At 40.6% G+C, this 20,691-nt stretch overlaps 1 protein-coding gene across 4 annotated transcripts in view; it reads left to right on the plus strand.

Moving 5' to 3' along the window:
• Positions 1 to 2,548: 2,548 nt before the first annotated feature.
• Positions 2,549 to 20,691, plus strand: part of ltbp1 (latent transforming growth factor beta binding protein 1) — a 203,971-nt gene continuing 185,828 nt past the window's right edge. For all 4 annotated transcript variants that reach the window (XM_033612892.2, XM_033612893.2, XM_033612894.2 and 1 more), the window contains exons 1-2: positions 2,549 to 3,310; positions 16,862 to 16,932. In XM_033612892.2, the coding sequence (XP_033468783.1) occupies positions 2,946 to 3,310; positions 16,862 to 16,932 (436 nt within the window). In that variant the 5' untranslated portion in view covers positions 2,549 to 2,945. The remainder of the gene's footprint in view (positions 3,311 to 16,861; positions 16,933 to 20,691) is intronic.

Consider the following 20,691-nt stretch of genomic DNA (forward strand, 5'->3'; position numbering starts at 1 on the left):
TTTCAAGTGTTTCAGTAGAATGTATTTGTTGTTTCGAATGCTTGACACCTTTCAGGAATTGTATAAAGGCGATAAAGTATGTGATATGAGTTTACAGTTAATTACAATACTTTTTCGGCATTGAGGAGTTTCAGAGTGCAGTCCTGACTGGTCTATGGCATTCTTCCAATCAAACTCATTGACTTCTTGCTTCTTCACAGAATGTTTTGTTTGTACGCCCCCTGGCAATTCCGAGAATACTGCAGTGAACAACGTGTGTTGAGCAAAATGCCTTTGTGCGTGCTCGCAGCATCTGTGGAGCATCTGTCGCACAAGTATAAACGATGCATAATGCCAAGCCAGTAACTTCTCACACTGGTCAAAACACAGAAATGGTGCATGCCATTATGGGTGCATTATGAGACAATGCTCCCCTGGGCACAGATATGTAAAGGGCCCCACCACCTCTGTTGCATCTCTTTGTATCACCTTTGAGTTGTTTTATATCTCTTTGTAGTAGGTTTGTGTCTCTGTGGTTGTTTTGCTGTTTTTTTGTAATTATTTTGTGTCTCTTTGCGATTCTTTTGCATGTCTTTGTGGTCTTTTTGTGTATCTTTGTGGTCACCTGATATTAATTTGAAATTTATAAGTAAGGGCCAGGAGGCCCTGGGCCTGTGCCAGGTATGCCCATTCAGTCATCAATCCAAGCATGTCATCCTCCTGTTCCTACATGGAAGTGGTCTGCACAGGTTAATTTGGACACTGTTCAACACAAATGTGTGACGGTACTAAGAACAAGTGTTTGAAATACAGTTCTGAGAACTGCATATTGAAAACATTGCAGAATTTTTTATAAACCATACGATGTAGATCAACATGATAAATTTGTAGTAATCCATATGACAAAATGATACATAAAGAGAGACAGAGACAGAGAGAGAAACTGAGACAGAGAGAGACAGAAACAGAGAGAGATGCAGGTCAGAATGATAGTATATGTATGTGACAATAATAGTCATATATGAATAATAAAGTAGAAGTATGACTAATAATAAAGAAAATATGATTTGTCATCCCTGATACATGAACAAAAAATAGAAAATAACTTGAATTGTTGTCTTGGCCTAAAAAACAACAACAACAAAAAAAAAAAACAAAAAACAAACAAACAAAAAACTATAAGCACCATTAATTCTTTTTGGATAATGAGATGATGAGTTTATGAGCATTATTATGGGTAAATTATGAGAAAATGGGTCCCCACCACATCTCCTACAAAGGCACGCAGACTTTGTGGTGGTTTTGCATCTCTCGTTATGCATAAATTCTGTGTCTTTTTTTGTGGTCATTTTGTGTCTCTGTGTTTGATTTACCCTTTTTTGTGTTTCTTTGGTGTTTCTTTGCATCTCTTTGTGGTCTTTCTGTGTATCTTTGTTGTTATTGTGTGTCTTTTTTTGTATTTGTTGGGTCTCTTTGGGTGAATTCTATGTCTTAATAAGGTAATTTTGTCTCATTGAAGTAATTTTTTGTTGTTTTGTGTCACTTTGCAGTGATTTTGTGTCTCCTTGTAGTTGATATATGTCTCTTTGAAGTCATTTTGTGTGTCCCTGAAGTCGTTTTGTGTCTCTTTGTGGTTGTTTTGTGTCTCTTTGTAGTTACCTTGTGTCACTTTGTAGTCATCTTATGTGCCCTTATAGTTGTTTTATATCTTTGAAGTATTTCAAGTCTCTTTGTAGTCATTTAACGTGTCTTTGTAGTCATTTTGTGTTTGGTTGTTTAAACTCTCTTTGTAGTAGTTTTGTGTGTCCGTGTAGTCATTTTGTGTGTCCTTGTAATAATCCATCCATGCCTGTTATTCTCCCATTCCTACATGAAAGCGGTCTGCACAAGTTAATGTGGACACTGTTAAACACAAATGTGTAATGGTACTAAGAACGAGAGTTTCAGATACAGCTCTGAGAACAGCATATTGAATACACTACATTGCTTCAACAACATTAAAAAAGAAATATGATTTGTCATCACTGATACATAAACAAAAAACAGAAAATAACTTGAATCATTGAGTTGGACCGTTTTGGACACTGTTTTGCAGTAAATAAAAGCACCGTTAATTATTTTTGGATAATGAGATAATGAGGTTGTGAACACTATGATAACTGTGTAATGCTGACGATGTATGATAATGTAAAGATGAGGTGACAATTAAGTTGTGATCTTAGAGATAACAAGCCTATAACATCTGTAAACATTTGCTGCTCTTGGCTTCCATATCTGTGGTGATCACTCCCACCTGCTGAGGGATGAGTGGAAATAAACCCAGTCTGCCTATAATGTAGAGTTTACACATTTAAACTGGAAGTCAGTATCAACTTACAGAAATGTGAATTGAATGAGTGTGTGTGGGGTGAGTAGGTGTTGGGGTGGGTCAGTCAGTGTGTGGGCGGGGGCTTTGGTGTGGGTCCCCTGACACCCTTGGGCCCCAAGAAGCTCTCAGCAAGAAACACCACCCCCCCGCTCCCCCCACCCGACGTCACGTCTGGAGGCTGGCTGCTCGCGCTGCTGACTCTGTTCACCTCCAACAGAGAAACTTTCCTGGAGTTCTCAGGCTCTTCAGACAGCGGACGGAGTCAAATTCTGCACAGAGGAAGCGGCAGAAGCTCGGAGGCCCTCCATGCTTTAAGAGGACAGAGAGCGGAGCTACATTTACTTCTACACACGAGAAACGTTTATGTTACATGCCTTACGTTATTTCAAACGTTTCAAAGTTTTTTCTTGGGTAACGTTAGCTCATTTAGTGCATTCCCATACCGGGCTGGAGGTCGGTGCCTACAGGAATATGCTTAGGAATACAGTCGTTTTCTTTAGCCTACTCGTAAAACGTGAAAGGAGTGTTTCACAAAGCCGAAAGTAACCGGGACCTCTTTTTTCCACCTAAAACTTTAACTTCCCTTTTCGCTGTGGATATGGCTTGGATAAGATGGGGCCTCTTATTTTCGTTGGGTTTGTTTCTCTCCCCGGTATGCGTGTCAGCGGAGCAGCGGCAGAGCCAGAGCGGCTTCAGGAGGCTGTACGTGCTCCAGCCCGGGCCGGGGCCGGGGTCGGCCGGAGCGAACGGCGGGGTGCGAGTCAGCTCCATCTCGACGCATCACAGCGCGGCGGGGCAGCCGCACACGTACAACGTGGAGCTCACCGCCAACTTCGGAGGCCAGGTCAGGACCCGCAGGATGGGGAACCAGGCGGCCTCAACCCCACAGTTCAGTCACCAGCAGCCGGTGGTCCGGCAGAGCAGACTGGAACAGAGCCAGCAGAAGCAGCTCATGACGTCTGGGTAAGGGACTGTTCGTTAGCCACTCAAGAAGGGGAGGGCATGTCAAATATTTTTTTTAATTACCGAGAGGGACTACAGTTTTATATTTTGACTCAGTGGTGTTTGATGAGGTGGGTGTACTTCTAAGTAAATGGGTAAGTTACCGAGGAAGTAGTGGGTATTCTCTAATGTATATTTCGTTGGCTTTTTGGCTGATTGGTGGGTATACTGTAAAAGGTCAGAAAAAAAGGTGGTAATACACAGTATACCCGAGTATATCCTCCCCTACACCAGCGTTTAAGGGAGCAATATATAACTTTGTATCTCGGATTTAATTTGTCTCCAAATCCTGAAGACATGCCAAAATAACACCATTTATCATAGCCAGAAACTGCAGAAAAACCCCCAAACAGAAATTATATTTTAGATTTATATTTTCAAACATCTGATGGTCATTGAACATAACTAAATCTGACTTTAAAATAGTGATATTTCATCAAAATCACTATCCTACATCTCGTATAAAATTTAATTTTGAATTTTAAAAAAAATTAGGCAGCCGGATGGTGCAGTGATTAGCATTGTCACCTCACAGCAAGAGTGTTCCTGGTTCTAACCCTGGGTGGGGCATTCAAACCCTGGGGTAGGGGAGCACCGCTGTGTGGAGTTTGCATGTTCTCCCTGTTTCAGTGTGGGTTTTCTTTGGCTTCCTCCCACAGTCCAAAGACAGGCAGGTTAGGTTAAATGGTGACTCTAACTTACCCGTAGATGTGAATGTGACCGTGAGTGGTTGTGTGTCCCTATGTGTCAGCACTGTGATAGACTACCTGTCCAGGGTGTACCCCGCCTCTCATCCAGTGTCAGCTGGGATAGGCTCCAGCCCCCCTGTGACCCCCAATAGGATACACAGTTACAGAAAATAAATGAATCATTTATAGTTTGTCCGAAAAGAAACTTGTGAGAACTAATCAACACGCATGACAAAAGTGAAAAACTAGGCTTTTTTTAACTCCAGGGTTTCATCTTCAAGTTTTAACTTTCAAATTTTTAAAACACAGTTTTAAATATATAATAATTAATATATGCATTTACTGCCAGTCACTTAGGTAGGATCAAAGAAAAATATTTGTAGCTTCAGGAAACAAAAAACCAAAACAAAACACAACATAACAAAAAAAGTAGTCACACCCCAGCCACCCCTTCCTCTGATAAGTAAAGAACAGTCCCTAAGTAACTGTGGATTAGTGTCAGGAGGGAGGAGTGTGGGCTAGTGGGAAAATGTGAAGGACCTAATGACTTCCTGTCATGTCGTGACTTCCTGACTTTTATCGTTAACCAAACAAGCACTAGACTTTCAGGAAAGTATCTCAAAAGTACACTTCATCAGTTGGGTACTGGTATGATATACATTATACTATTACATCCTTATCTTAGTGGCACATACCTAATTCCATTCTGCTAATTTTGTGGTTTAGGTTTCTCCCTCAAGAAAACAGAATGTACTTATCAGGAGCTGACTTCAGTGACATTAATTAGAGTTGACAGTATTGAGAGAGTGTTTGCACACCAACTGGGCTGGTCAAACTGTCTGATCTGTTAAAGTAACTATGTTTGGTGTTGGATTAAATTGTTGGTGATGACACTGTGTAACTGCAATATGCTGCAGTTGTTCCTAACCCAAAGACAGATGAATGACAGCCTTAAAGAGAGGTAATAGTATTTCTGTGAATCCCATTCTCCATCCACACCATTTCTAGGGCCCAAAGTAGGATGTGATTGAAGCTTTAAATCACTGCCATACAGCATGTTGTTATTTGTAGTGCAACTATGAGTGAGTACACTGTAAAGTCACACAACAAAGTGGCATCCAAAACAATGACTTAACTGTTAAAACAACTGATTACCAGTTGAAAAGGCCATTCTTGGTATACTCATATAGTTTGATGTGACACCTAATTTGAGCGATCATCAAGTCTCTTCTTTAGTGGTATTAACATCATATTATACATGCATGCTCTTATCATGATGGCCCACCAGCAGATGGAGACACGACATACAATGCTTTTCAATGTATGTAATATTCATTCATTGTGCAAAATAAGAAAAAGCACATTGGCCGATTCTAATAGTTAATTTTAAAGCCATTATTGACTGATACTGATGGCGTGACGATATTATCGTGTATCCCTAATTCCAACACTTTTACACACCACTCTGGAACATCCAGTTGATGTGGCATTGTACTAAACAGCTGCTAATGGTGCTAGTGATAGATCACCATGTTTCAGACTCAAACTGTGTTTTTGTAACAGACCTTGTGGCTGCATCTGTATGCTGATATTTTGCTGAGCAAATATATTTTGGTCTAGTGTTGATATGAAGCCATTTGGTATTGTAGAAATTGTGGAAATTTGGAGGCACAAAAACAGAACAAGAACACATTTTTCGTCCATTGGTCAGTTTAAAAAGTGGTGAACAGCGATTGACTTTGCTCAGTCCTCACAGAGGTCATCATAGGTTGAAGTTCGACAAATCTGAACTTTTGACGCACCCCTGCTGCAGCAATCTGTGCAGAGTTGTAGCAATGCTCTGTAATAATGGCAAGGCACATATACAAGCTGTTATTTCCTGACAATGTGACTACGCCTTTATTTGGTCAATGAGCAGAGGTTTAATTAGCTTGATTCAGTAATAACACCTGCCTGGGTGTGCAGAGCCTTTAAAATTAGTTTGCAAATGTAACTGAGTCAACTAAATCAGTTTAAACTAAGAAAATAAATATCTTACTTAAACCATCTTTTCATTTTTTATTCATTTTTTATTATGGAAAAGTCAATATACAAATTGGCTGGCCATATACAGCAGATGCTGTGAGGCAGTGACAGACCTGCGCCAGTTGTACCGGCTAGACAGCAATGAAAACATCACATGTTCTGCCAGCAGTGTAATGTACAGGGTTTGAATGGTAAACAAGAAGCAAAATTAATTTTTCTAAGGCATTTTAGCCAAGTCACCAGTGTTTCCATAGATGCTTGCTCCATTCGATGTGGAATACACTGAATAGTCCACAAAGGCCCACAACCCTGTGCGAGTTGATTCAATTTAATTCACTTTTATTTATGAAGCCTAATATCACAAATCACAATTTGCCTCAGAGGGCTTTACAGCATATGACATCCCTCTGCCCTTGGACCCTCACAAGATAAGGAAAAACTCCCCAAAAAACCCTTTAATGGGGGAAAAAAATTGAAGAAATCTCAGGAAGAGGAGGGATCCCTCTTCCAGGATGGACAGACGTGCAATAGATGTTGGTATGTACAGAACAGATCAACATAATAAATTTATAGTAATCACTATGACAAAATGATGCATAAAGAGAGGGAGCGACAGAGAGAGATGCAGGGCAAACAGTGATGACAATAAGCTACAATAGCATTAATTTTAGTGATAATATAATAATAATAGTATTTTGGTAGTATATAACAATAATAATCAAATGTGTATAATAATAATAATAGAAGTATGACTAATTATAATAGCTGTAGTAGGAGGCATCAGGCAGGAACACGGCAGCAAGGCAACCAAGACCCACGATCCAGGTACCGTTTCCACTGAAGAAGTTCCTGGTACTATCTGGGGGGCAGGAACTACTACAGGAACGTCCTCTCGTTCGGCCCTCTCAACCGCCGTGTCTCCACTGAGAGAGTGGAGTACGAGGAAGGTTCCTGTAAAGTTACGGGCTGCCTCTGGATGTGACGTAATTGTTGCGCGACCATTTTGACCAGGGCGACGTAGGGACGCCGTTAGCCGATAGCGGTGTCTGTAATAACTCACTAAATTCACTAAATGGCCCGTGAAAAAAATATTTTTTCCAGCGGATGTCTTAGTTACAACATGATTGAGCTAACTGGAGTAGTTTCATGTCATATCCGACAACGGGAGGCTTTTAACAGACGACGTCCTGATGTTAGCTTTGCTGCTGCTGTTAGCTGTCCCTGTCAGCTGATGCTTTCTAGACATCGTGATTTCCCAAAACTGAATAAATACCACACATAGCAACACAAAACTGCTTTGCTAGCTCAATCATGTTGTAACTAAGATATCTGCTGGAAAGAATAATTTTTTTCACGGGCCATTTAGTGAGTTTTTTTTACATGGCGGCGGAAGCTATATGAATGAGCTAACCCTCGTCTGCTGAGTTTTAAAAATGCCGGCTATTTTGTTGCTTTCTGTTGACGTCACATCCCGCCTTGAGTATATCCAATCAGCACCAAGTAAATCCCAAGCCCCAGCCAGGAGTCTTTTGGGGCCGTTCTGAGTACCTACCCCGAGGCAGGGACTTGTTTAGCCCCTGTAAAAGTTCCGGAACTCTGTCCCTTGGGGGTGGTTCCTGCGGTGGAGACACGCACCAACGGCCCCGGCCCTGTAAAATTACCCTGAAGTTCCTGCGGTGGAAGCGGGCCTTATGATTCGAGTTAACCTGCGAGACAGTGGAGCACAAAGGCTCTGGAGAAGAAGCCGAATTAGTGACATGCAGTAAATCCAAGTTAGTGATATGCAGTAATAGGGCATGAATGTTAGCAAATTAGGAAGAACCAACATTTCAGAATCTGAGTATGAGAAAGAGAGGAGGGGCTCTGTGTATCATAGGAGGTCCCCTGGCAGACTAGGCCTTTGTCAGCCTAACTAGGGGCCGGTCCAAGATAAGTCTGAGCCTGCTCTAACTATAAGCTTTATCAAAAAGGAAAGTCTTAAGTCTACTTTTAAATGTGAAGACTGTGTCTGCCTACTGGACCTAAATAGGAAGACAGTTCCACTGAAGAGGAGCTTGACAGCTGAAGGATCTGGCTCCCATTCAAGTTGATAACTGGCTGAAGCAGCTGATTTCACTGTGTTTTTAAAAGCATTTTTAGCAACTGTTACAGTAGGTTGTACAGGTTGACGGATATTGGATTTTTAAAAGATGATATAATGACGATATTTTGGAGGAGAGAAACACTGTGAATAAATAAATTACTGAATTACTGAATATCAAACTCAAAGTAATATACCTTAAAAAAATATATATAAATCTGGAACTGAACATCAAACTCAAAGTAATTAAGGTTCCAAGCAGTGTCGCTAGCTGCTTGAGCCCTATTGTTTTTGTTATTTCATCATTTTAATCACTCAGTTCATTTGCATCTTTGTTCCAATGGTCTTCTGCTCTAAAAATGTCAAATTTGGGGACTTTTCTCAATTTTCTCAAAATCCTGTTCTCAAGAACTTCTCAAAAACCATTGGGCCAATCATCCTGAAACTTTGTCATGATCATCTTTGGACCTTGCTGAGCTAAAGTAATCAAGGGAATTTTGAAATGTCATTCTGTTTTGACATTATACATTTTTATCCCTAGTCTTTAAATTCAATTTTACATAAATTATCATAATGGGCTTAAGCAATTGTAACCAAACTTTGTGCATGTGTTCGGATGCTGTGCAGTCTTTGGATATTCTGCCAGTGGGGGGGCCACAAACACAAAAAGTTTACATCTGATGATCTGCTACAAAGATTTGTACAAAACAGCAACAAAAAAGTCAAACATTTGAATGTCCTACAGATTGGAATTTTTTTTAAGCAAATCCACAGAATTTTGACCAGAGTTTGCCACGCTGCAACCTCTTCAAATGTTGATTTAATTCAGAAGTCCATCACTCTGTTTTTTTTAAATATGCAAAACCACTTTACATCTAAATTTCCACAAGTCTTCATTCAAGTGCTACCAAAGACCACTACATAACACCTTTCAAATGGTGTTCAGATATGTCAAACAAGTCCGCAGTGACATTCAGTGTCTACTATAGTAAGTACTGTATGCACATAATTTTCTATTTTGCCAAATGTTTGATGGAACTTCACCAAAGTACTTGACAATACACCTGAAATCTGCAGGATGGTGTATGATTTTTTTTTCAGAATTTGCTCACCAACATTTTGACTACTGTGTTTGAGGTTGAAATACACAAAACCACAATTTTGGATGTGATGTCATTGCCTCAACTTGTAAGAAGGCATGTGGGACACTATGTCTCCTCAGTGGTGCAGTCAGTAAGTCACCTTTTCTGGGATACAAAGGCCCAGTGTTCAAATCCCCAGGGGGGGCCACTTGCCAACAATGTAGCAATTAATGCATGAGGTATGTTTTCAAGTGCTCATTGAGGTGCACTCTGCTTTGACTGGATCATTGTCATTCAGATATATTTAGTAACTGTATCTGAAACTGAACATCAAACAAACACACACAACAAAATTGCAAGAAAATATAGGTGGAAGTGGTTTTTATTTTTTGCAGATTATTTTCCCTTAAAGTGAAACCGAGATTCTTAGGTACACAGTGACATTACCTTGACTTCAAGTACTGAGCCTCCATGCAAAACTGTGATCAGAGATGGGCAGTATTTCTGTAACTTGTATTTGAAATTTGAGCTGAAACGATCCCTTGAGAAACTTGAGTACTGAAAATCATTGATGCTAATTACTTTCATCGAAGCTTTGTTTAATCCATTAAATTGTATACAGTGCACGGTGTTTTGCACAAATGATAATTATTACACATCATGCTTATGCTGAGGACATGTGATGTGAAGAAGATTGCAAAACGGAGAAAGAGAGTGAAAATAGTGAGGGATGAAGAGAAAAGACAGGTCAGAGAAAACGACTTAAAATGCCCAAAGTTTGGGATCATTTAAAGCTGAAACAAAATGAAAAACTATGTACAATGTGTCTTCTGCAAAGCAGAGCTAGCCTGCCACAATAGCACAGCATCACTGCTTTAGCATCTCAACAGGAAGCATCCAGTCCCTAGAGAGAACCCGACCAAGGTAACATTAATGTTAGCATTAAATGCAAATCAATATGATTGCTAGTTGAGATGAAGGCTAGTAAAGAATATACAATGATTATGCCAATCATCCAGCTCTGTGTTGTTGCAACGTTGGCAGTAACATTTAATGCAAACGTACGGTGCTAAGCCTCCCTGCTGGCTGCCAGCACTCGGAGCTCTCTGTTCATCCACCAGCAAAAGTCTGCTGGATCACACTAAACCTGGGGACCTTTGGCACCAGTGGAAAAGTGTGCAGCCCTGGACACCATGAAGGAAAGCCAAACACCGTCATCTGAACAAACTGCAGTGGCACAGAGTTGGCTAAAAATTGGCAAAGTTTCCCTTTCAAAAATGTAAATTAATATTGTGGCTGGTTAGGCAAAATTGAGCTAACTTAGGGTTATAATCACAGGAAATAAAATGTGGCAGTCCATTTGTGAAAGGCAGAGCTTCATTCATGTTGTTATTATGATAGTCACACACACTCCCACTCCCCACATAGTGATGCATAAAATACCTTAAAAAGCAAAATATCAGGTTGTGTAAATAGATATTGGAGCCTAATTATTTTATGCAATTTAAGCGATAAAATGTTTACTGGTGCACGCTTTAGATTAATGAGAGCAAGGGAATTCATCATTACATGAACACAGGTTCAGACAATTCTGTGGTTTAAAAACACATCATGAATCTGACAAGACCTTTCTTAGAAGTTTTCTCAAGAGCGACTTTCAAAAAACAAAAAAAAAAATAGGGAGGTACTGGTGAATGAGGCCCAGTGTTGTTGTCAATCACTGACATGTTACACATGTTTAAAAAAAAATCATAATTTCTTTTTAAATATTTTTTTTATTGGAACAACAGTGGAATAACAGGAAACCACTAGGCTGTGTGTGGCCTGGCAGCTTGACCTCAGCTGCTCAGTTTGTGGTCCATCAGAGTTTCAGTGTGTGATTAGTGAATACAGTTCAGCTGTCACCCCCCTGAAAGCAGATGACTCACTCATTACCAGGTTACAAAGCTTTTTGTCATTGCAGTTTCATTTAAGGAAGTGGAACATAGTGACACATGTAGCAGATGCTGCTTGTAATGCTGCTCATACATTGTATCAATGAATCTGTCCAGACCTGGTATTAACATGTATCTTGGGCGATCAGATCATAAGTGGACAGCTCTGTCTGTTCACGCCTGGCATTAAAATGTGTCTCCACATGCGTCTTGAGCGACCAATTGTGATTGGATTTTACTTTCCCGCTCTATATGTAAATAAATCTACGACCCCAATTCCAAAAAAGGTTGGGACATTGTGTAAAGTTAAATAAAAAATGTGTAATGATTTTGCAAATCCTTTTTGACTCACATTCAATGAATCAAAAAGGAGAACACCCGCATACTGTTTGCACTTGCAGAAAAAGGTTAAATTTATTAGACTACAACGTTTCGGTCATGGACCTTCATCAGGTAGATGCTGACAGAGAGAAAACACCATTCATTTAAACTGGAGGCAAAGTCCACGATGACCCACATCTGAGTCTCATTAGTGGTCAACAGGTTACACCTCCTCCTCTGTCAATCTTTGCCTCCAGTTTAAATGAACTGTTTTCTCTCTGCCAGCCTCTACCTGATGAAGGTCCATGACCGAAACGTTGTAGTCTAATAAATTCAACCTTTTTCTGCAAGTGCAAACAGTGTGCGGGTGTTCTCCTTTTTGATTCATTGTTTGCCCCACCTGCACACCTGTTTAAGACTGTTTTGGTATGCACAGGACTTTTTTGACTTTTGACTCACATTCAATGGAATACACTACAAAGACAAGATATTTTAAGTTCAAACTGATAAAGTTTGTTTTTGTAAATAAATAGACATTCATTCTGATTTGATGCCTGAAACACGTTCCAAAAAAATTTGGGACAGGAGCATGATTACTTCCTTTTCTTTTAACACCACTCAGTAAGTGTTTGGGAACTGAGGGCTCAGAGAAGTCTGCAGTTTTTCTGGATGTTGCTGATATATGGCTTTCACTATGCATGGAAGAGTCTTAACTTGCATTTCTAGATGCAGTGGAGAACTGTGCACATTGACAATGGTTTTCCAAAGTGAGTTTTAAGATATTTTTTGGGGCATTTTAGCCTTTAATTGACAGGACAGACAAGCGTGAAGGGGGGAGAGAGAGAGAGAGGGGGCGTGACATGTAGCAAAGGGCCACAGGCTGGAGTCGGTCCCAGGCCGCTGTGGCAACAGCCTTGTACATGGGGCACCTAGGGCTATACCCAAATATTCGTTTCTATGGGTAGGTATTCGTTATGAAAATTTGGTATTCGATATTCGTTTTTTTATTTACTTTTTATTTATTTATTTTTTTACAATTTTTTGGGTGCTAAATGTAGTCTTTTTGTTGTTGGTGAATGTAGGTTGTCAATAAAAATCAAAACTTTTAAATTGCATTGTTAAAAATGTGAAAATATAGTATCGCCTACCAACGGAGCTTGTGTGCACGGCAGGCTTGAGCGCATCCGTCTGAGGCTGTGGATCAATGCCAAGTTTTACCACTTTATCACTATTCCCTCTAACTTGTAGCTGTTTTTGCGTTATCTTTTGAATTTAATATGAATTATGGAACCGTTTTTGTCAACGTTCGTTTCCCCCGTTTTGTACAATAAATTATTGTTTAAAGTTTCAACAAGTTTCTTTTGGAGTGCGTGACACAAGTGTGTTTTGAAAACGACCGTGGACTGTCACCTGCTCAACGCATCAGTACCTTCGGATGCCATGACAGTAATAGCCAATAATGTCAAAATATCATTTACAGACCGATTTAACAGACGATCACTGCTGCCCGACCCGCTAGTCCATTTGCGGGTCCTGCGAGTTACGGGTCGACCCGCGCATCACTACTCAGCTCAGTCTGTAAGGCTGTACACACAACAGTAAGGCTATAGACATTATATTCTATTCAGGCCGGCAGAACCAGCAGCGCATTGGCTCTACAGTGCACGGCACCGCTGATTAACCATTTTATTGCAGCACAGAGTGTCTGCCAGCAACCAATTACTTGCAGAGGCTTCCTACAACTTGTTTCAACGGTTCCGATTTAATCAGAGGACAAATTAAACAGGATGACTAGCCAATGTGAAAATCAAAAGAAAGCATAGAATAATGTACTGAAGGAGACAGTTGTGCCATCACATTTTTTTGTGGTTTGAGAGCAAAGATCTGGTCGCTGCTGTGCAAAACTCTGCAATACAATTAGGTCCGAAAACCCCCGAAGGAGTGCTTCGCAAGGAGTCTTTGAAAGGAGCCGAGCCTGGCGTAAAACCGGAGAGAGCAGGCAGCACGGCCGCAGCACGGCCATAGCAGCCCCCACCTGCCTGCCGTGAATGAATATTCGAATATTCGTTATAAATTCTGCCGGAGGTCCGAATGTTAAAAAATGGTATTTGGGACAGCCCTAGGGGCACCTGCCCTATCCACTAAGCCACTGACGCCCCATAATCATGTTTTTGAATGCAGTGCTGTCTGAGGGGGCAAAGGCCACAGGCATTCAGTGTTTTCTTGCCCACGAGCAGAGATTTCTCTGGGTTCTTTGAATCGTTTTTTTAAAGATATTTTTTTGGCCATTTTGCCTTTAATGGACAGGACAGGTAAGCAAACATTGGCCCACAATCCCTCTGTTTTATTTAAGTACTGAATAGGACCCACTATGCAACAATTCAGACTCGGAGGCAAAAAGTCAAAAGATAACAAAAATTGAATGGAATGTTCCAAGTAAAAATATCACCAAACAAAACTCTACAAAAATAAAGGAGTAGAGAGTGGACAGGCAGAGAAGTCAGGGTTTTCGTCCAAACACACAATCTTCAGAGCCTCAGGGACAAACACAAAGTAGGACAAGGCTGTCATACGACCGGAGATAAGACCTGAAGAAGACAAAAGGCAAAAACAGGCAGCAAAAGCATTCACAGAGGTTATTTGGAGTGTGAGTAGTTACCACTATGGGAAATGGACAATTTGACGAATACTGGAAGTTGAACTGGAGTCTTTAAAGTGAGCAGGCAGGTGAGTTCTTGATAGGCTGATTGACAGCAGGTGTGCAGTGGAGGCAGAGAAGGCAGGGACGAACAGGAGAAAAAGAGTGGCCAGCCACGCCCTGCAGCAAGGGAGAGAGGCCAGCCACATCCTGCAGCAAGGGAGAGAGGCCAGCCACGCCCTGCAGCAAGGGAGAGAGGCCAGCCACGCCCTGCAGCAAGGGAGAGAGGCCAGCCACATCCTGCAGCAAGGGAGAGAGGCCAGCCACACCCTGCAGCAAGGGAGAGTGGCCAGCCACACCCTGCAGCAAGGGAGAGAGGCCAGCCACATCCTGCAGCAAGGGAGAGAGGCCAGCCACACCCTGCAGCAAGGGAGAGAGGCCAGCCACATCCTGCAGCAAGGGAGAGAGGCCAGCCACACCCTGCAGCAAGGGAGAGAGGCCAGCCACATCCTGCAGCAAGGGAGAGAGGCCAGCCACACCCTGCACAGACAGACTAACACAGACAGGGGAGAGAGACAGACAAGAAACACTGGGGAGAGGGGAAAACACAAGAAATATGAGGGAAGAGGGAGGAGACTGCCGATACCCAACACCCTCTGCCTCTCCTGCCATTACGGCTCAAAAGTGTGAGCTCTTTGCTGGGGGCAACTGCTAAGAGTCCGCCCACACACTCGCAGTGACAGGGCTAATTGTTTAAGTATCACTCAGCTAATGTAACCTACCAGTTATTAATACCTTTAGCCATTTTGGTGTCTGTGTGAGTTTGTCGGGACCGTTAACTGCTGTTGTGTTAGCTATTGCTAAACGGACAGACATTGAACTGACCATTTGCTGGCCCTGGAAGAGAGCAGCTCTGGAGACGGTCCTTCAGCGCCGCATCTAACTTGGGTAACGGGGGCAGTAGACAGTTTGAGTGGGATAAGCAAGGATGTCAGCTGAGAAGGCAGTCTGTCAATGTGGTCAAGGACAAATTAACATACACACTGCTAAAAGAATATGGTCATATGCGGCCCAGACCACCTCCGAATGTGGTCTGAGTGATCAGATCTCAAGACGTATTGAGGAAGTGGTGGTCATCAGTGGTCTGTGTGAGAGATGGATGATATGGACATTTACATGTGGTTTAACTGCCAGAAAAGAAGGAGAAGAAAAAGAAAAGCTAGAGTGGTGGATATAAAGAAAATGGAGGGGGAAAAATAGAGAGGAGTGTTTGATGGTTAGAAATTGTCACTATGTTTATGTTTACATGCACAGTTAAGTTGAGCTATGGTTATAGCTTGATGAGGCCATTTAACTGGACTACTGTCCTTGTCCCAGTATACAAAGATTGAAGTATGTCTGAAGTATGACTCTGCTATGATTAGTGGCGATATGCCCCCTTTCAACTTGTTAGTACTGGACCTTATTCCTGTCTACCTATGACGCCACAGACCAAACAACTAAGTTAGCTATGGTTAGCTAGCAGCAAACTGGTAACATGGTGGACAACTTTACCGACTTTGAGAGATTTGATTTAGTACGATTTCAGTCAGACTAACATATTAACATGTATTTTAAAAGTCCAGTTTTACTCGGGCTAACACAATAAATCAATTTTCTCTGATGTCATGTAAACGTACTGAGTGAAGTAAAACCTAACTTGGTCACTGTGTAGTGCAATTCAGTGTAAAGCTGGCTTCATGGTTGTGCAATAACCATGACCCCTCATGTCAAGTGTAAATCCAGCTCAGTTCAATGATTTATCAGTGAATGGAACCACACTGCAGATTGGAGTCTCTTGCAACAGCAATGACCAGAGAATAACCTATGACCTCTGTCTCATGTGAATGAGTCCAATGCAGGTTATTGAACATGTATTCAATAGACCCTTGTCATACGCGGGACTGCTGTATCTTAAACTCTTTAAAAGATCAAAGAGGCAGTGACTCACATCAGTTCATCCAAGCCAATCTCTTTGATGATGATGTGAGTCGTGAGTTCCCAGGTTGGTTCAGCTTCCAACAGCCTGACTCAATCAAGTCTGTGTGGAACTTTTCCAAACCAAAGTTTTGTAGTAAAACTACGGTCGTGAGATTCACGTTGGCATTGCAAGGCTAACAAACCTACCACAACAAACACTACACCTCAGCAACTTAAGTGTCATAGAAAATTCTTGCCTTCCCAGTCATATTTAGTATCACAGGGCCAAACCACATCTCATGAGATCTGTGTTTGGCAGCACTCAAGTCTGGAAAACATCCGGTGAGAACTGGTGGAGCCCAGCAGAATTGTGCCAAAAATCAGATAACTATGGTGGAGCATTTATATGATGACGTGACTTGTCTCAAACCCCCTGAACCTTGTGGACAACAATTTTAACTAGGTGGTACAGACCTTAAATGAAACTTGATATGGCCCATTTCTTACCTCAGATTATTCAAAAACAGCCTCCTGCTTAAAAAAAGGTCTATAGGAGCCCAGCAAGTGGTGCTTTCGACCAACCATGTGTAGGAAGGGTTGATGTTGGTATTTGAATAAAAGACAAAAACAAATATATATATATATATAAATATGTATATGTAAGGTAAAATCCATGGTGATTCTCTTTAAAGGTAAAAGTCTTTTAATTTAAAACTCTGGGCTGGCATTGCAAGTTCGTGGGGATCTTTTCATGTAGCTCAACTGTATTGTTTTCTATTTGCAGGGTGAATGTCTGTGGGGGGCAGTGCTGTCATGGATGGAGTAAAGCTCAGGGATCGCAGCGGTGCACGAAGCGTAAGTGGACAATACATTTCTTTCAGCACAACAGTGCTGTGGATGGTTTTATGTCAAAACAAAATTGCTGTTGCAAATTAGGAAATAGGATTTTGGCTTCCTGGTGTGTGGATAGAAAATGCTAAATTAAACCTGCCACATGTGCAGTTGTTTATTCTGTTTTATTCAGTGCCTGTTAGAGTTGGGTCCATTTCAGGTTTTGTGGATTTGGTCTGGAGTATGAGCCTAAAACAGTTTGATTTTATGCAAAATGGCTGAATCAATGTGTCATGACACGTTCGCGCAAATGAAAAAGAACCCTACATCAGTAACTTTTTCAGGCAGCGTCATGGTGTTAAATCCAACTTGTATTGCAGTGGTATTAAGCAATATGACAACTTGATTAACATAATATTATGTTTGTTTATCATGAGTTATATAAAAATTAACCCCCCGCACAGTTGTCATAAATGTTGAAATTAGCGACCAAAACCATTTTTTGTACCAGGCTGTAAACATGTTTATTTCTGCTTGTAAGTTGGGCATTTTAACATGGGGGTCTTTGGGGTTTGACTGGCTTCTCAAGCCAGCCTCAAGGGGCCAGTAGAGGAACTCTCTTACGTGTTAGCTTCATTTTTCAGCCCCACAAGTTGTTGTTTGGTGAGAACACAAGGCCATTATGTTCCACTCAGCAGGGGCTGCTGAGTCAAGTACAACACCTGGTAAATTTCTGTATACCGGTCTTGTCCGACTCTTAATATCAAACTGGTTTGAAAATTTTGATACCTGCCCAACCCTGTGAGTTTTCAGAGTTTTTATCCTTATTTGATATGTTGTATTTCATATTGTCACTTGTGCTTTGTCTTCTCATGACTTCAGATCAGTTTCAAAGCTGTTTCAACTGCACACATATTTTCTTCTTACTTACAAATATGTCAGAATGAACAAACGACTGATAAATCCTGCAGTAGTTGTTGGAGTTTGCCTATGCATAAGTTAAGATCAAATCTTCGCAGACATGCATTTCATGAATGAGGCCCAGTGTCTGGACATTTTTTTTAAACTGTCCAGCTGGCAAGAGCATGTGTCTGAGTGAAAGAGAAACAGATTTGAAATGGATTGTACTTCTTGGCTCAGACCCATTGGCCAGATCACTTTCTTATTTGCAGGATCTTGCCAACTTGTTATTTAAGAAGTAAACAGCTTTTCTCCAGTGCTGAGCTCCTAGAGGGAAAGACTGCTGGAGTTCTCTGGAGAACACTAGGAGTCCCCCATGTTTCTGTGTTTCATAGATCAGGTAGTCTGGCTCTGACTAGGGCTGTCACAATCACGCTCAATTTAGTGTATGACTATTTATCATACAAATAATTGCAATAAAACCATTCAATTTTCTTGCTTCATCTTATACCACTATAATAGTAAGTAAGTAAGTAAATTTATTTATATAGCACTTCTCACAGAGAGGACTCACAAAGTGCTTCACAAGATAAAATACAAAAAATTAGTATAAGTGTGGCGGTAGTGTGGCTGTTTCCTGAATCCCATAGCTTGTCAGTAGTTTGGCTCTTTTGTTGATCAAGTAGTGCGGTGGCTTCACAAGCTACACACAAGCTACATTTACTCAAGCATTCATGAAGCTCAAACACAGCTGCGGTCTGAAATAAAATTGGATCAGTAAGTGACGCCATAGTTATACATGGACGTGTTAATGTGTGTAGCCGACAGAAGCACTTCCGTATGGCCGTGACATCATGTTCTAGTGCGTGAATACATAGATAGAGCACTTTATTAATCCCAAAGGGAAATAAAAGTGGTACAGCATCCAACTGACACATATCAAAATACACAAAAAATGAGGTATGTAACAGAAACAAAAACTATTAAAGGCTGAATTACAAAAAATAACTAAAATGATTAACTCAAATATGAAAAATCAATAATGAAGGAGTATACATTGCTTAATTTGTTAACATGCTACAGTGTAGTACGCTGTACATTAGTGCAAGTTTGTCTGTTTTTGTTGCCAAATTGGTTTTGGAGCAGTGAGGGCAGATTATTATTTATTAAACAAATAAACATTTTTATACCTCAGCTGGCGCTGGCGATAGCCGTAACCGGAGGCATTGTTCTTGGGTTGTAAGTCCAACCGTCCAGGGGTTGAAACGGTATATTGGTTTTAAGGTATAACGTGATATTAGAATTGACAGTTATCATATTGGAAACACATTATACAATATTGAAAAAAAAAATCAACCGGACAGAAAATCTCAACTTTAGCATTTTTTAAGAAGTCTTTTTACACATAATTCCATTAAAAAATGGTTTCAGTGGTTTACTAAATGGTTTTAGTAACAAAATGTTTCTTTATCCTAAAAGAACCCTATCGTTTTAATTCCTTGAAGGGTCATTCTGACTGATAAAAATAATTAGCTGTAATACCATAATACTGTAAAACTGCAATATTTTCTGAGACAGTTATTGTACCATGAAAATCTCATACCATTGCAGTCATAGTATGTCCATATGGACATTTGTCCATCCCATTTTTGTGAATGCGATATCTCAAGAGCACCATCAGGGAACTTCTACAAATTTGTCACAAACATCCACTTGGATTAAATTTTGGTGGTCAAAGGTCGAGGTCACTATGACCTTGTCTGTCTCAGTCTTGTGAATGCCATATCTCAAGAACACCTCAGCGAATTTTTTTTTTGTGTTCCAAGGACTCAAGGATGAATTGATAAGATTTTGGTGGTCAAAGGTCGAAGTCACTGTGACCTTGCATCTGTCTGATTCTCGTGAATACGATATCTCAAGAACACCTTAAAGGTAATTTCTTCACATTTGGCACAAACATTCAGTTGGACTGAAGAATGACTTAATCAGAATTTTGTGGTCAAAGGTCAAGGTTGCAGTGACCTCATAAAACATGTTTTTGGCCATAACTCAAAAATCTGTAAGCTAATTATGACAAGATTTCACACAGATGTCGATTAAAATAAAATGATTAAGTGATGACACTGTATATCCAAAAGGTCAAAGGTAAACTTTGTTGTGATATCATAATCTGCAAAAACGCTTTCATGGCCGTAATTCAACGTCATATCTCAGGAACAGAAGGGGAGACATTAACTGAACTGGTGACACTAATCCCTAAAAAGGTTTTACACTATTGTGAGGAGTTATTTTTCCTTTTGTCTATTAAAAGTTTCTGTCACAAATGGGTGATGTAAAGTTGTTGTCAAATAAATAATGATTTTGTAGCGAATATTACAGTACAGTATAGATCAGCTGTTTTGTGTGATTACACTGCATGACACTTCTAATCTAGGTTTAAACATACTGAAATTAAGTAGCAAAGGACTGTCTGCAAATGATCTTCTGCATACCTCTCCCCAGAGCTGTCAAACACACTGCTGCACCTGTAGGGGAGACTCCACTATAAATAAAGAGACTCGTTATAAGCTCCTTTCTGTCATCATCTGACTGCAGAAAGTAAGAAATATGGTCTCATATGAACTGAAACAGAAGAACCTGCCCAATAGCAGTATGTTTTAGGTAGCCAAGCTTTTTTCCCCCATGTGCTTTTGTGACATTGGAACCTTATGTTCAGGTAGACATTTTATTAACCAAGCTGACAGAAGTGCACCTAATTCACATTCTAGGCCTATTTGTAGTGACATTTCTAACATTGACTTAAAATGATCTTGATTGTGGAATCTAACGATTGTGTAATTATCGTGGTCAACTCAAATAATTGTGATCATGTAATAATTGCGA

Source organism: Epinephelus lanceolatus, chromosome 17 (genome assembly GCF_041903045.1).
Source record: "Epinephelus lanceolatus isolate andai-2023 chromosome 17, ASM4190304v1, whole genome shotgun sequence".
In the NCBI taxonomy this organism is placed as follows: Eukaryota; Metazoa; Chordata; class Actinopteri; order Perciformes; family Serranidae; genus Epinephelus; species Epinephelus lanceolatus.